The 13451-nt window shown below is 44.8% G+C and overlaps 1 protein-coding gene across 1 annotated transcript in view; it reads left to right on the top strand.

Annotated features, from left to right (window-relative positions):
• LOC142258810 (uncharacterized) overlaps positions 1-13451 on the top strand; it is a 64018-nt gene that overhangs the window by 20832 nt on the left and 29735 nt on the right. Inside the window, exons 8-11 of the mRNA XM_075331402.1 lie at positions 5982-6095; positions 6586-6764; positions 6878-7036; positions 8817-8890. Coding sequence (XP_075187517.1) covers positions 5982-6095; positions 6586-6764; positions 6878-7036; positions 8817-8890 — 526 coding nt within the window. The remainder of the gene's footprint in view (positions 1-5981; positions 6096-6585; positions 6765-6877; positions 7037-8816; positions 8891-13451) is intronic.

The following is a 13451-nucleotide window of genomic DNA, read 5'->3' as shown; positions in this document are numbered from 1 at the left end:
TGCAGTCTGGACTAATTCCAACTGAGGTGGATTAGAGGACAGAGACCTCGCCGTGTCCATAGACTGAGCCCCAGACATGGATTGCAAAGTTTCAAGGATCTTTGCCATAGTCACAGACATTCCATCAGCAAAAACTGCAAAGTCTGTCCCTGACACCGGGGCAGGACTTACAAGCGTCTCAGCCTGGGTCACTACCCCTCCGGACTCCGGCTGGCGAAGCAGCACCGGATCTGAGCATTGCACACAATGGGGGTCTTTGGAACCTGCTGGTAGAGCAGCCCCACATGCAGCACACGCAGTGTACACAGCCCTAGCCTTGGCAGCCTTGCGTTTTGTGGATGACATGTTGCTGCCTCCTCAGAGCGATCTGGGGTCTAGCCAGGAAGCGACCTCACAGTGCAAGAAAAAAATAAATATAAATAAATATATATATCTGGTGACACAGTACACCAATACACACTGAGGCACTAGAGGGGCCAGCTGAAAAGCCGCTTACCGCCCGCTTAAGAGCGGGTGTGTGTTCTCCAAAAACCCCCTAGTCCAGGTCTCCCAGAGCCTTGCGTCCTTCCTCCAGCCAGACTGCATGTAATGGCTGCCGGCGTCCTGGGAGAGGAGGGGGGGCGGGCCCTGGGCGTTCCTGACTAAGAGCGGGAAGCCTGCTTCCCTCTGTGCCTAGTGAGAGGGCTGGAGCATGTAAATCAGGCTCCAGCCCTCGTCGCTGCTGCGAAACAGCGTCTCTCCCCTACCCTGATTGACAGGGTGGGGGCGGGAACGAAGCGGAGCTAGGCCGCAAAAGCCGGGGACTGGATTTATAAACGCCGCCGCCGTAAAAGCGCGGTCGGCGTGTCCCCGGCGCACCACAAGTCACAGCAGCGCCGCCCGGTCCAGTGGGGGTCGGCGCTGCGTTCCCACAACACCAAGTCCCCCAGTAAACTGTAGGAACACTAACTCCAACGTTACGGTCCCCGGCGCACTACAACACCCAGCCAGCCCGGAGTGTGTCTGTGCCTGCCGGGGACACAGAGTACCTGTATGATGCAGGGCCATGTCCCTGATTGTACTCCTGCTCCGTATCCATCAGGTTCAACTGGGTCTGTGGATGGAGCCCGGCGTCAGAGCTTAGAGGCCGGCAGGATCCCACTTCCACAGAGCCCTACAAGGGGATGTGGAAGGAAAACAGCATGTGGGGCTCCAGCCCCTGTACCAGCAATAGGTACCTCAACCTTACAACACCATCCACGGGTGAGAAGGGAGCATGCTGGGGGCCCTATATGGGCCCTCTTTTCTTCCATCCGAAATAGTCAGCAGCTACTGCTGACTAAAATCTGTGGAGCTATGCGTGGATGTCTGACCTCCTTCGCACAAAGCTTGAAAACTGGAGAACCCGTGATACCACGGGGGGGTATAGCCAGAAGGGGAGGGGCCTTGCACTTTTTAGTGTAGTGCTTTGTGTGGCCTCCGGAGGGCAGTAGCTATACCCCAATCGTCTGGGTCTCCCAATAGAGCGCTGAAGAAATAAAAAATACAAATATAACATACGAAGGTCAGTGTGTAAGACAAGGTCTGTATGAAGAAGAGACGGGGACAGGCAAACATTAGAGTAATAATTTCTACCATGGGACAAAGCTATATAGAATCATCATAATGGACATATACAATTGAAACCAGAAGTTTCCATCCACTCTCTATAAAGACACATCTGCAGGTTTTTCTAACTTATCTGATGTGAGATCAGAATAAATCTTTCCCGTTTTAGGTCAATTAGGAACCAAATTATTTATATTTGCCAAATGACAGAAAAATGAAAGAGAGAGAATGATTTCAGGCATTTTTATTATTTTCTGCAAAGTCAAAAGTTTATATACACTAAAGGGTGCTTTACACACTGCGACATTGCTAACAATATATCGTCGGGGGTCATGGTGTTTGTGACGCACATCCGGCGTTGTTAGCGACATCGCAGCGTGTGACACCAAGGAGCGACCTTAAATGATCGCAAAAGAGTTAAAAATAGTTGGTCTGTGACACGTCATTCATTTACCAAAAATCATTGTCTGGTCAGTAGCGAGGTTGTTCGTCGTTCCTGCGGTACCGCACATCGCTATGTGTGACACCACAGGAACGACGGACATCTCCTTACCTGCCGTCCACCGGAAATGAGGAAGGAAGGAGGTAGGCGGCATGTTCCGGCCACTCATCTCCTCCCCTCCTCTGCTATTGGGCGGCCGCTTAGTGACGCCGCAGTGACGTCGCTATGATGCTGAACGCACCTCCCCCTTGAAGGAGGGATTCTTCGGCGGCCACAGCGACGTCGCTGAAAAGTTATGTGCGTGTGACGCTGCCGTAGCGATAATGTTCGCTACGGCAGCTATCACCAAATGTCGCACGAACGACGGGGGCGGGTGCTATCGTGCACGACATTGCTAGCTATCGCTAGCGATGTCGCAGCGTGTAAAGCACCCTTAAAAGTTCTATGCCTTTAAACAATATGGAACAGCCCATATGATGATATCATGTCTTTAGAAACCTCTGATAGGTTTATAGGTAACATCCGAGTTAATTACAGACACACCTGTGGATGTATTTTAATGCACACCTGAAACACACTGCTTCTTTATGTAGCATAATGGGAAAGTCAAAAGAAATCAGTCAAGATCTCAGGAAGAGAATTGTGGACTTGCACAAGTCTGGTTCATCCTAGAGTGCAATTTCCAGATACCTGAAGGTGTCTCGTTCATCTGTACAAACAATTATACGCAAGTACAAACAAGATGGGAATGTGCAGTCATCATACCACTCAGGAAGGAGATGGGTTCTGTGTACCAGAGATGAACATGCTTTGGTCAGACATGTGCATATCAGCCCAAGAACAAAAGCAAAAGACCTTGTGAAGATGCTGGCAGAAGCTGGTAGATTGCGTCATTATTCACAGTGAAACAAATACTGTATCAACATGGGCTGAGAGGCCACTTTATCAGGAAGAAGCCATTACTCCAAAAGAAAAATATCAAGAAAATACTTTTTTTGGATGGCTCAAAGACATCCCCTCTATGTCTGTTCCAGGTGGCTACTGGGGGCATGATAATGCCTCCGTCAGCCATTCTGGGTATGAGTAGCTTTAAGGTTCGCCATAAATTTGAATATACACAATTGAGACATTTTCCCTCTTTGCTTGATAAGCCGTGAGAGTGTTGTGGACCTATAACCCATTTTGAGCAAATGTGCACAGCGTCTGCCAGTCCCCAAACACTATCTCAATTATCTATAAATGATTGACAGACTCAGATCTAGAGACCCTGCCCCCGTTTTGCAGAACTTGGGAAACTGGACTTCAGCAAATGTTTACTAGAGAACAATGAACCAAGTGTTTTTACCTGTCTTATAAATTTGTAATAGCCACCAAATCTCAGGAGACGAGTTATAAAATTGTCTCCAGGTGGTACCAGGTGGTTGTAGCTTTACATAAATGGTTTCTGGAAGTGTCCAACCTTTGCTGGCAGTGTAGGGTGCACAAAGGCACAATATCACACATTTTGTGGTCTTGTCCAGTATTGAGATGGACAAAGTCCTCACGATTGTCCTAAAGGTTTAAGGAGTTGTGGTCCCCAAATGTCCGGAGGCAACTTTATATGTTTTCTATGTCTAAAAACACTTAGAAAAAGTCATTATTAAGACATCTCCTTCAAGCAGCCAAAACAGTAATCCCACATCACTGGAAAAAAGTGGACCCTTCAACTCTAGAGGAATAATTCACAGAAATAGCTTTAATCCATTTGATGGAGACATTGATGACCACGTTGCAAACAGATATTGATGCAACTGTAACTAAGTGCTTCCATTGGGAATCCTTTCTGGCCAGTCCAATATATCGAGATATACTTGGGTGGCCTCCTCTCACATGTGGGTTTAAAACTTTTTGTATGTTTCCGCTTATCCCCACGAAGCTTCAAGGGTCTGATGTGGTCCCCATGGTTTATGATCTACCTTCCTTCCTTCATGGTCTATTGTTTGCCTTTCTACCTGCTTCAAGTCTTTTTATATCATTATCTTCACACACACTGCTATATGCTGTTATGATTTGTCTATATATATTCCCGGAAATTTATATTTGATTCTTTCTCATTTTCTTGAATGATAAAATCAATAAATCTTAAATTGGATAAAGACTCAAAGGTAAAGTGAATTTGGCAGAATGATTTGACCTCCCACCTCGTTAGAGTTTATAACGATATTTTGCTGTGTTAAGATAATGACTTCCAAAACTGAAAGGGAACCTGTCCTTGTGTGTGTTTTCCTCACCCCGGTCCACTAAGGCTAGTTTCACACTTGCGTTCAGCGCATTCCGTCACTATGGAGAATAGCGCAGTCCGTTAACGGACCGCGCTATTCTCCATAGAGTTGTATGGACGACGCACTGTAACGCAAGTGTCTGCGTTGCATCCGCTAGACGACGCAGCGGCGTTATTTTGACGCTGCGTCTAGCGGATTGAACGCAGCATGTAACGTTTTTTGGAGCGTTAAAATAGCGCACCATGACGGATTCCGTTAGAATCCATCAAGGTGTCTAATGGTGTCCTATGTTAGCGGATTCCTGCGCTCTGCGTTAAGAGGCGGAATCCGTTAAAGGAATCCTGCATGATTAGTTTGCTGTAGCAATTATCTTGTTTGCTCCCAATTACTGATGGGGTATAAATACATCTCATCAGAGAAGGTGTCCACATCATCACTCCTGAAGCCCTGCCTGGAGCCCTGCCTGGAGCCCTGCCTGACTACCTGGACCCCGAGATTCCATTGGTGAGAAAGGACAACCTTCCTGAACCCCACCAGCCCCAGTAACCCCCCACCACCCTCATCCCCACCCTCATCCCCAGCAACGCACCACCACCACCCCAAACACCCTCTGCCCCACCACCCCCCAACCACCCTCATCCCCACCAACCCCCCACCAACATCAGCCCCACAAACCCCCCACCACCCTCAGCTCGAGCACCACCCCACCACCCTCAGCCCCAGCACCACCCCACCACCCTCAGCCCCAGCACCACCCCACCACCCTCAGCCCCATCACCACCCCACCACCCTCATCCCCACCAACCCCCCACCAACATCAGCCCCACAAACCCCCCACCACCCTCAGCTCGAGCTCCACCCCACCACCCTCAGCCCCAGCACCACCCCACCACCCTCAGCCCCACCAACCCCCCACCACCCTCCGCCCCAGCACGCCCCCACCACCCTCAGCCCCAGCACCTCTTTGTATTGTTTTTTCTTGTGATCAATAAAGAGTTCTTTTACCTTTAAAAAAAAAAAAAAAGAGAAAAAATACAAATAAAATTTTGCAAAATCAGTGTTTGTTGCATTATTTCACGTCATTTTCTCTTGTTTAGCCTATGGTTATTGGTTTAGGTTAAGAGGTGCAATTAAAATTTATTTTGCGGTGGAAGACCGAAATAACTAAACATAGGTTTTTTTGTTTTTTTTTGAAGGTAGCATATGCAAGTGTCACTGGCTAAAAATTTTTTTTTTTGTAAATTTTTTTAAAAAATTATTATTATTTTTTAAAATTTTTATAATTTAACCACACCCTCACCATCAAACCAACCCCACCAAAACAACTAGCCCCCCACCTTAATTTTCTTTTTTTTAACTTTTTTTTTTATTTTTTTTAAAAAACTATAGGTTACATCAACAAAAAAATTAATAACCTGTGAAGCTGTACTACGCACTAAAAATCATAGTGGTCACTTAAAATTTTGAATTTGACAAAAATGTAAGTATACTTTTAGTGTTAATCAACGCTCTTCTAAAATAATGTATTGTTTGTGCTAATTTTTAATTTAACAAAAAATAGATCTATTTCAGAATGTCAGGAGAATCCAGCACAAGCCCTGACCTATTCCAGGTAATATTAAATTTTTTTTTTTAATTTTTTTTTTTAATTTTTTTTTATTCTTAACTTTTTTTTTTTTTCATTTTTTTAGGATGAAAATCCAACAGAGGAGGCGGCAGCAGCAGCAGCGGCGGAACCCGCATCGCTCGATGTAGGAAACATGCAAGAAAGGGTTGGAGATATGCATGGAGAGAGCTCGCAGGATGTAAGTATATCCACTTCATTGACATCACAAATAATGCAACATATCTACTAACCAACATACATGCATACCTCACATAGCTTTATACATACATACTATACCTACCGACACATACCTACCCTATCTACATACCTACCATAACTACCTACCTATTGACACATAGCTACCCTACCTACACACATAGCGACGCGTAGTAAGCGTAACTACGTAGGTACCATAGCTACGTTAGCTATGGAGGTACCATCACGAACTACGTACAATTAGTTAGTGGATTGCATTACTTTTTTTTTTTTTTTTTTTTCTCTAAGGTCGTTGTTCCGAACATTTGAGGTCCTCCTCGCTGCTCCCGGAGTCGCCGTCGGCATGGCGGTGGTCGCAGCAATGTGAGTTTTTTTTTTATTTATTTATTTTTTTTCTGATGCTTTCCATGGTTTCTAAATGTTAAAGATTGATTTTTTTACTTTATTTTTAATTAATTTTGTTTTGTTGACAGGTCTCACGGCGGAGGCAGGACGAGGATTCTGATGGGGAGGGAGGTGGCATCGATGTCGAACTCCTCATCGACCTCGTCCATGCTCGAGAGCCGCTGTGGAATATGAGAGACAACCGCCATGCCAATTCTCTCATCACCCGGCGGCTCTGGGAAGAAATGGCAGCAGAACTCATAGATGGGTGTGAGGAGCTTGACACGAGGAACCGTAAAAGAGCAAGTAAGTATTACAAACATGTTTTGAAAAACTTACCATATTCAAAGATGTATTTAATTTTTTTTTTCCTCTTTTCAGTTACCGACTGACGACCCGGTGGCGTTCACTCCGTGATCGCTTCAAGAGGGACTTAAACAAGGAGATGCAGGCTCCAAGCGGTTCGGCGGCACGCAAGGGCACCCAATACCGGTATGGGCGTGCCCTTGCGTTCCTAAGAGGCAGCATGCTTCCAAGAAGGTATGTACAGTTAGGTCCAGAAATATTTGGACAGTGACACAAGTTTTGTTATTTTAGCTGTTTACAAAAACATGTTCAGAAATACAATTATATATATAATATGGGCTGAAAGTGCACACTACCAGCTGCAATATGAGAGTTTTCACATCCAAATCGGAGAAAGGGTTTAGGAATCATAGCTCTGTAATGCATAGCCTCCTCTTTTTCAAGGGACCAAAAGTAATTGGACAAGGGACTCTAAGGGCTGCATTTAACTCTGAAGGCGTCTCCCTCGTTAACCTGTAATCAATGAAGTAGTTAAAAGGTCTGGGGTTGATTACAGGTGTGTGGTTTTGCATTTGGAAGCTGTTGCGGTGACCAGACAACATGCGGTCTAAGGAACTCTCAATTGAGGTGAAGCAGAACATCCTGAGGCTGAAAAAAAAGAAAAAATCCATCAGAGAGATAGCAGACATGCTTGGAGTAGCAAAATCGACAGTCGGGTACATTCTGAGAAAAAAGGAATTGACTGGTGAGCTTGGGAACTCAAAAAGGCCTGGGCGTCCACGGATGACAACAGTGGTGGATGATCGCCGCATACTTTCTTTGGTGAAGAAGAACCGTTCACAACATCAACTGAAGTCCAGAACACTCTCAGTGAAGTAGGTGTATCTGTCTCTAAGTCAACAGTAAAGAGAAGACTCCATGAAAGTAAATACAAAGGGTTCACATCTAGATGCAAACCATTCATCAATTCCAAAAATAGACAGGCCAGAGTTAAATTTGCTGAAAAACACCTCATGAAGCCAGCTCAGTTCTGGAAAAGTATTCTATGGACAGATGAGACAAAGATCAACCTGTACCAGAATGATGGGAAGAAAAAAGTTTGGAGAAGAAAGGGAACGGCACATGATCCAAGGCACACCACATCCTCTGTAAAACATGGTGGAGGCAACGTGATGGCATGGGAATGCATGGCTTTCAATGGCACTGGGTCACCTGTGTTTATTGATGACATAACAGCAGACAAGAGTAGCCGGATGAATTCTGAAGTGTACCGGGATATACTTTCAGCCCAGATTCAGCCAAATGCCGCAAAGTTGATCGGACGGCGCTTCATAATACAGATGGACAATGACCCCAAGCATACAGCCAAAGCTACCCAGGAGTTCATGAGTGCAAAAAAGTGGAACATTCTGCAATGGCCAAGTCAATCACCAGATCTTAACCCAATTGAGCATGCATTTCACTTGCTCAAATCCAGACTTAAGACGGAAAGACCCACAAACAAGCAAGACCTGAAGGCTGCGGCTGTAAAGGCCTGGCAAAGCATTAAGAAGGAGGAAACCCAGCGTTTGGTGATGTCCATGGGTTCCAGACTTAAGGCAGTGATTGCCGCCAAAGGATTCGCAACAAAATATTGAAAATAAAAATATTTTGTTTGGGTTTGGTTTATTTGTCCAATTACTTTTGACCTCCTAAAATGTGGAGTGTTTGTAAAGAAATGTGTACAATTCCTACAATTTCTATCAGATATTTTTGTTCAAACCTTCAAATTAAACGTTACAATCTGCACTTGAATTCTGTTGTAGAGATTTCATTTCAAATCCAATGTGGTGGCATGCAGAGCCCAACTCGCGAAAATTGTGTCACTGTCCAAATATTTCTGGACCTAACTGTATATATTTTTTGGGTGTTTAATTTAAGCATCTTTGAATGTATGTATCCTTTGTAATCGATCACATGCTACGGCAAATGTGAATAATATATGTTAATTTTTTTGTTTTTTCTCATTCCACAGAACCGTCTGTAGCACCGTGGAGCCTGCATCCCAATTGAACCCTCTTGGAGCGATTGCTGAACAGAACGTCACCGGTGAACCCTCCAACAGGCCCTCCACTTCTGATCCCTACCTTCCTTCTACCTCTTCTTCTGAACCCTCCCTCCCTTCCACCTCAACTTCACAGCCCTCCCTCCCTTCTACCAATCCCTCTAATCCCTCACTATCTAACCTCCCATCTTTCCCCTCTTACCCAACCTGCCCATCGGCATACTGGCAAACCTCATTATATGAGGCTGGTCAGAGAGTAGGTGTTCCCTTATCTGACCACTCTGACGCTCACGAAACTCGAACCGCGTTAGGTTCGGGTCGTCAGCGACACAGTGGTCCGAATAGGGGCAGCCCCGAGTTCTTACACCTGAACGCATCGATCCATAGCTTCATCAAAGTTTTATCAGACCAAATAATCGCTGGCTTCAACCTTGTAAACCATAGTTTACAAGTGTTGACCAGCAAGATAGATGAGGTGCTTTCAGCTGTAAGGCAAACACCTAGTCAACATTTTTTCCATTCTGTTATCGGTGAGCTGGAAAGCCTACCGTCTGACCAGCAAATCCATGTAATGAGGGCTTTCCAGAATGCCATCCAGCAACTCCATCAACATCCCCCTCCCACCACTGCACCACATCTATCCACAGCCCCTCAGATGCCACCCCCAGTCCACTTACAGCCTCCGACACAGACTCACCAATACTCACAATCTACAATACCCACACATTACAGAAACCCTATGCACACTACAAGATCTGTCCAAACATCCCTTTATTCCCCATCTCCATTTTCAAGCCCACACGACAACACTTCCACAACTCCATCCCCAACCGCACTGTCTCCTGCACTTCCTAACCCGCTACATCATTCTTTTTCCTCCTTCCGAACCCCAACATCTTATCCAACCTCCACCTTTCCATTTTCTAACACTCTGCCTTATACCAACCCTCAACCTACTCCAATACCTCACCCTTCTACAAGCTCTCGCCCATCTACCAGCCCTCAACTATCTTGTCTTTCAAGCCCTTTTCTGCCCACCACTTCTCTTTCTTTTTCTACACCCTCACCATTACCTCTTACCCAACCTTCACCTACCCAATCCACACTTAATACCCCAACTGTTGGAGGGAACAATTCTGCGAGCGGTTCCAGCGATGTCTCCACCCCACATTACCAACATTTATAGTGTTTTATTTTTTTAATAATTTAACTTTAAATTTATGTTTAATAAATAATAATTTTTTCTTTAACATTGTGTTTGTTTTTATTTTTACTTATTTATTTGAAATAAATATTAAAAATGGGATAATGGTACACATACAGTGCCTGGTGCCGATGTCGTGGTATAGCAAGATGCATGCCACTACACGGGTAGAGGAGGTATAGTTCAGGGGGATTTGTGGTGACACAGGGACAGTAAAGCATAACGACATTTGTGGCAGATGTTATGTGTGTTGTCAATTCACAAGGAGGAAGGCGATTCCTGTACAGGGGGGGACAGTCATCAGACTACCAGGTTTGCCAGGGTGTTCCAATTTCACTGTCTGAACTTGGCTGCAGTTCAACTGGTTTTTGTTTCAGTAATAATGATCCAAAATTGAAACCAACTTTGTTTTTTATAAACAAACGTTTGAAAAAAAAAAACAATAAAAATTTGCAATTTTTAAATGCAATTTTAATATCATTTGTAAGAAATGTTAGTAAAATTTAGACTATAAACACATAAAATAACCTAATATACATTAGCAGACATGGATTACAATGTTACACAAAATCACAAAATATACAATCTCAGACATGGATTACAATCTACGTACATCAAACCATTGTATCCTGCCACTCCAAACGACCGATATCCGACACAAAATATGACGCAAACTCGTCCCGAATAAGCAAGACTTCAGTGGTGGTACGGAAGGAAACGTTGCTGTATTGTGTTAGGGTACAGTTTGTCATTTCTTCTTCAAGTGGAGGAACGCCATTGGACAACAAAAAGTTATGTAATATGATACAGGCTTTGATTATTTCGTCAACAGTCTCTATTTTCACATTTATTGCAGTTGTCAAGATCCTCCAGCGAGCAGTTAAAATCCCGAAAGCACATTCGACCATGCGCCTTGCGCGACTTAGGCGATAATTAAATATTTTTTTCTCATGTGTTAGCCCACGACTTGAGTATGGTTTTAATAAGTTTTGGGACAATTGAAAGGCCTCATCCCCCAAACATACAAAGGGGAGTGGTGGTCCATCACTTTGTGGAAGCGGTTTTGGTTGCGGGAAAGCAAAATGTCCTCCGTAAAGATTTCTTCCAATTGCCGAATTCTTTAAAACTTGGGAATCATTTGCTCGACCAAATGCCCCAATGTCCACGGCCAAAAACTTATACTGGGCATCGGCAATTGCCATTAGCACAACAGAATTTTTTTTTTTATAATTGTAGTATTCTGACCCAGTGTTTTGTGGCTTAAGAATCCTGACATGCTTGCCGTCCACGGCACAGCAGCAATTAGGGAAGTTGCATATTTGGTAGAATTTTTCAGCTGCATCCATCCATTGCTGCTCGGTGGGGTGAGGACTATATTCGTCTTTTAAACATTCCCACAAAGCCTGGCATGTGGAGCAGACGATTCCAGAAATTGTAGAAATCCCCACTCGGAATTGAAAGTGTAAGGATGAGTAAGATTCTCCAGTAGCGAGAAATCTGTAAAAGATCAAAAGAAAAATTAATAATCAATCATACTTGGCAAAAAATTAGATTACATTTTGTGTACCACATGCTTACCTCAAAGTAATGAGTAGACGCTCGGCAGGACTAATAGCCTTACGGAAAAAAGTATCTTTCCACTTGATAAAAGGATCCACCCGCTCCAATAGACGATTAAAAGTTTCCTCTGGCATGCGCACATAGTTGATACATTTTTCAGGCTGCCTTCTCAATTCAAGGTAAAGAGTGTAAAAGACACGACGGAAAATCCTGCTTTCATTAATGGGGTGAACCCAGTAGCGACGCCTTCTCTGTTGACGACGACGTTGCCGTTGAGCTTCTGAAAATCGATACGCCAAGACATTTGCCTGGTAGGAATATTCGATATAGGCTTCAGCGATCTTCCCCGTTATGACGTCCATTTCTCTAGTTTTCTAGCCTGTCTGAGATAGATTGTGCCTCCTCTCATATATATATACACTTGAAAACATGAATTTCCTGAGTAACGCCCACTACTTATCCAATTACCAAAGAAACGGATTCCGACGGAATCCGTTTTTTGGTCCGTTAACGGAAGCATATCGGATGTAACGGACGTAACGGATCCGTTATTTTACGAGAATCCATTAACGGATTCCAGTAAAATAACGCGTCAAATGGTCCGTTGGGCATCCGTTGTTTGACGGATGCGTTGTTTTAACGCACCTACAGTTTTGACGGAGTCCTGCCAACGGAAGTGTGAAACTAGCCTTAGAGGTGTATAGAAGAGAGCCGGATGCTCACAGCTAGTGAGATTTCACTACATAGTAGGGAAAATACATCAAATTATACAGATAGACAACCATTTTGGCAATAGTAGATTATATAAAGGGGGTAAAGGAGATAGACTCGTTTAGGCCATTAGGAGACACTGTTTTCAGCCTATATATCCACTGTGTCTCCTTCCTCTGTACCTTATTGTCTATATCTCCTCTCCTACCAGACTCCCTCACTTTTCCAATTCCCTGGAAGGAGATCTCTCCGCAATTCCCCCCATGAACTTCCCACATATATATCTAGAAATAGGAGTATCCTCCTTTCTTCTAGTGTTGCCTATGTGTTCCAAAATCCGTTGTTTAAATTGGCGTACTGTTTTCCCTATATACATCTTAGGGCATGTGCCCTTAGCCATGTACACTATACCAGTGGTGTTACAATTGATAAACTCACGATTGGTGTAGGTAATGCCCGTCACTTCACTATGGAATCCATTACTCTTCTTCACATAGTCACAGGCTTTACACGAGCCACACCTGAATGTGCCCACAACTGGACTGTTATTTAGCCTCGTGGTACTTTCAGCAGATTTCACTAGGTGGCTGTGAACGAGTCGATCTCTCAAATTACGTCCCCTCCTATAAGTTATTGATGCCCTATTAGTAGAAAATCAGCTCCTCAGTGTATGCAGGACTCTGCTGTGCTGGTTGTCATGGTGCTGGATGAGGGGAAGTTTATGTGTGGGGTCAGGAGGGGTTTACAGTGTGGATGTAGCAGAGCCGTGTGTGTACGAGGTGTACGGAGCAGAGCCGTGTGTGTACAAGGTGTACGGAGCAGAGCCGCGTGTGTACGAGGTGTACAGAGCAGAGCCGTGTGTGTACGAGGTGTACTGAGAGGAGCCGCGTGTGTACGAGGTGTACGGAGCGGAGCCGCGTGTGTACGAGGTGTATGGAGCGGAGCCGCGTGTGTACGAGGTGTACGGAGCGGAGCCGCGTGTGTACGAGGTGTATGGAGCGGAGCCGTGTGTGTACGAGGTGTACTGAGCGGAGCCGTGTGTGTACGAGGTGTACGGAGTGGAGCCGTGTGTGTACGAGGTGTACGGAGTGGAGCCGTGTGTGTACGAGGTGTACGGAGCGGAGCCGTGT

This window comes from Anomaloglossus baeobatrachus (genome assembly GCF_048569485.1).
Source record: "Anomaloglossus baeobatrachus isolate aAnoBae1 chromosome 5 unlocalized genomic scaffold, aAnoBae1.hap1 SUPER_5_unloc_12, whole genome shotgun sequence".
NCBI lineage: Eukaryota > Metazoa > Chordata > Amphibia > Anura > Aromobatidae > Anomaloglossus > Anomaloglossus baeobatrachus.
This window is presented reverse-complemented; position numbering and strand designations above follow the sequence as displayed.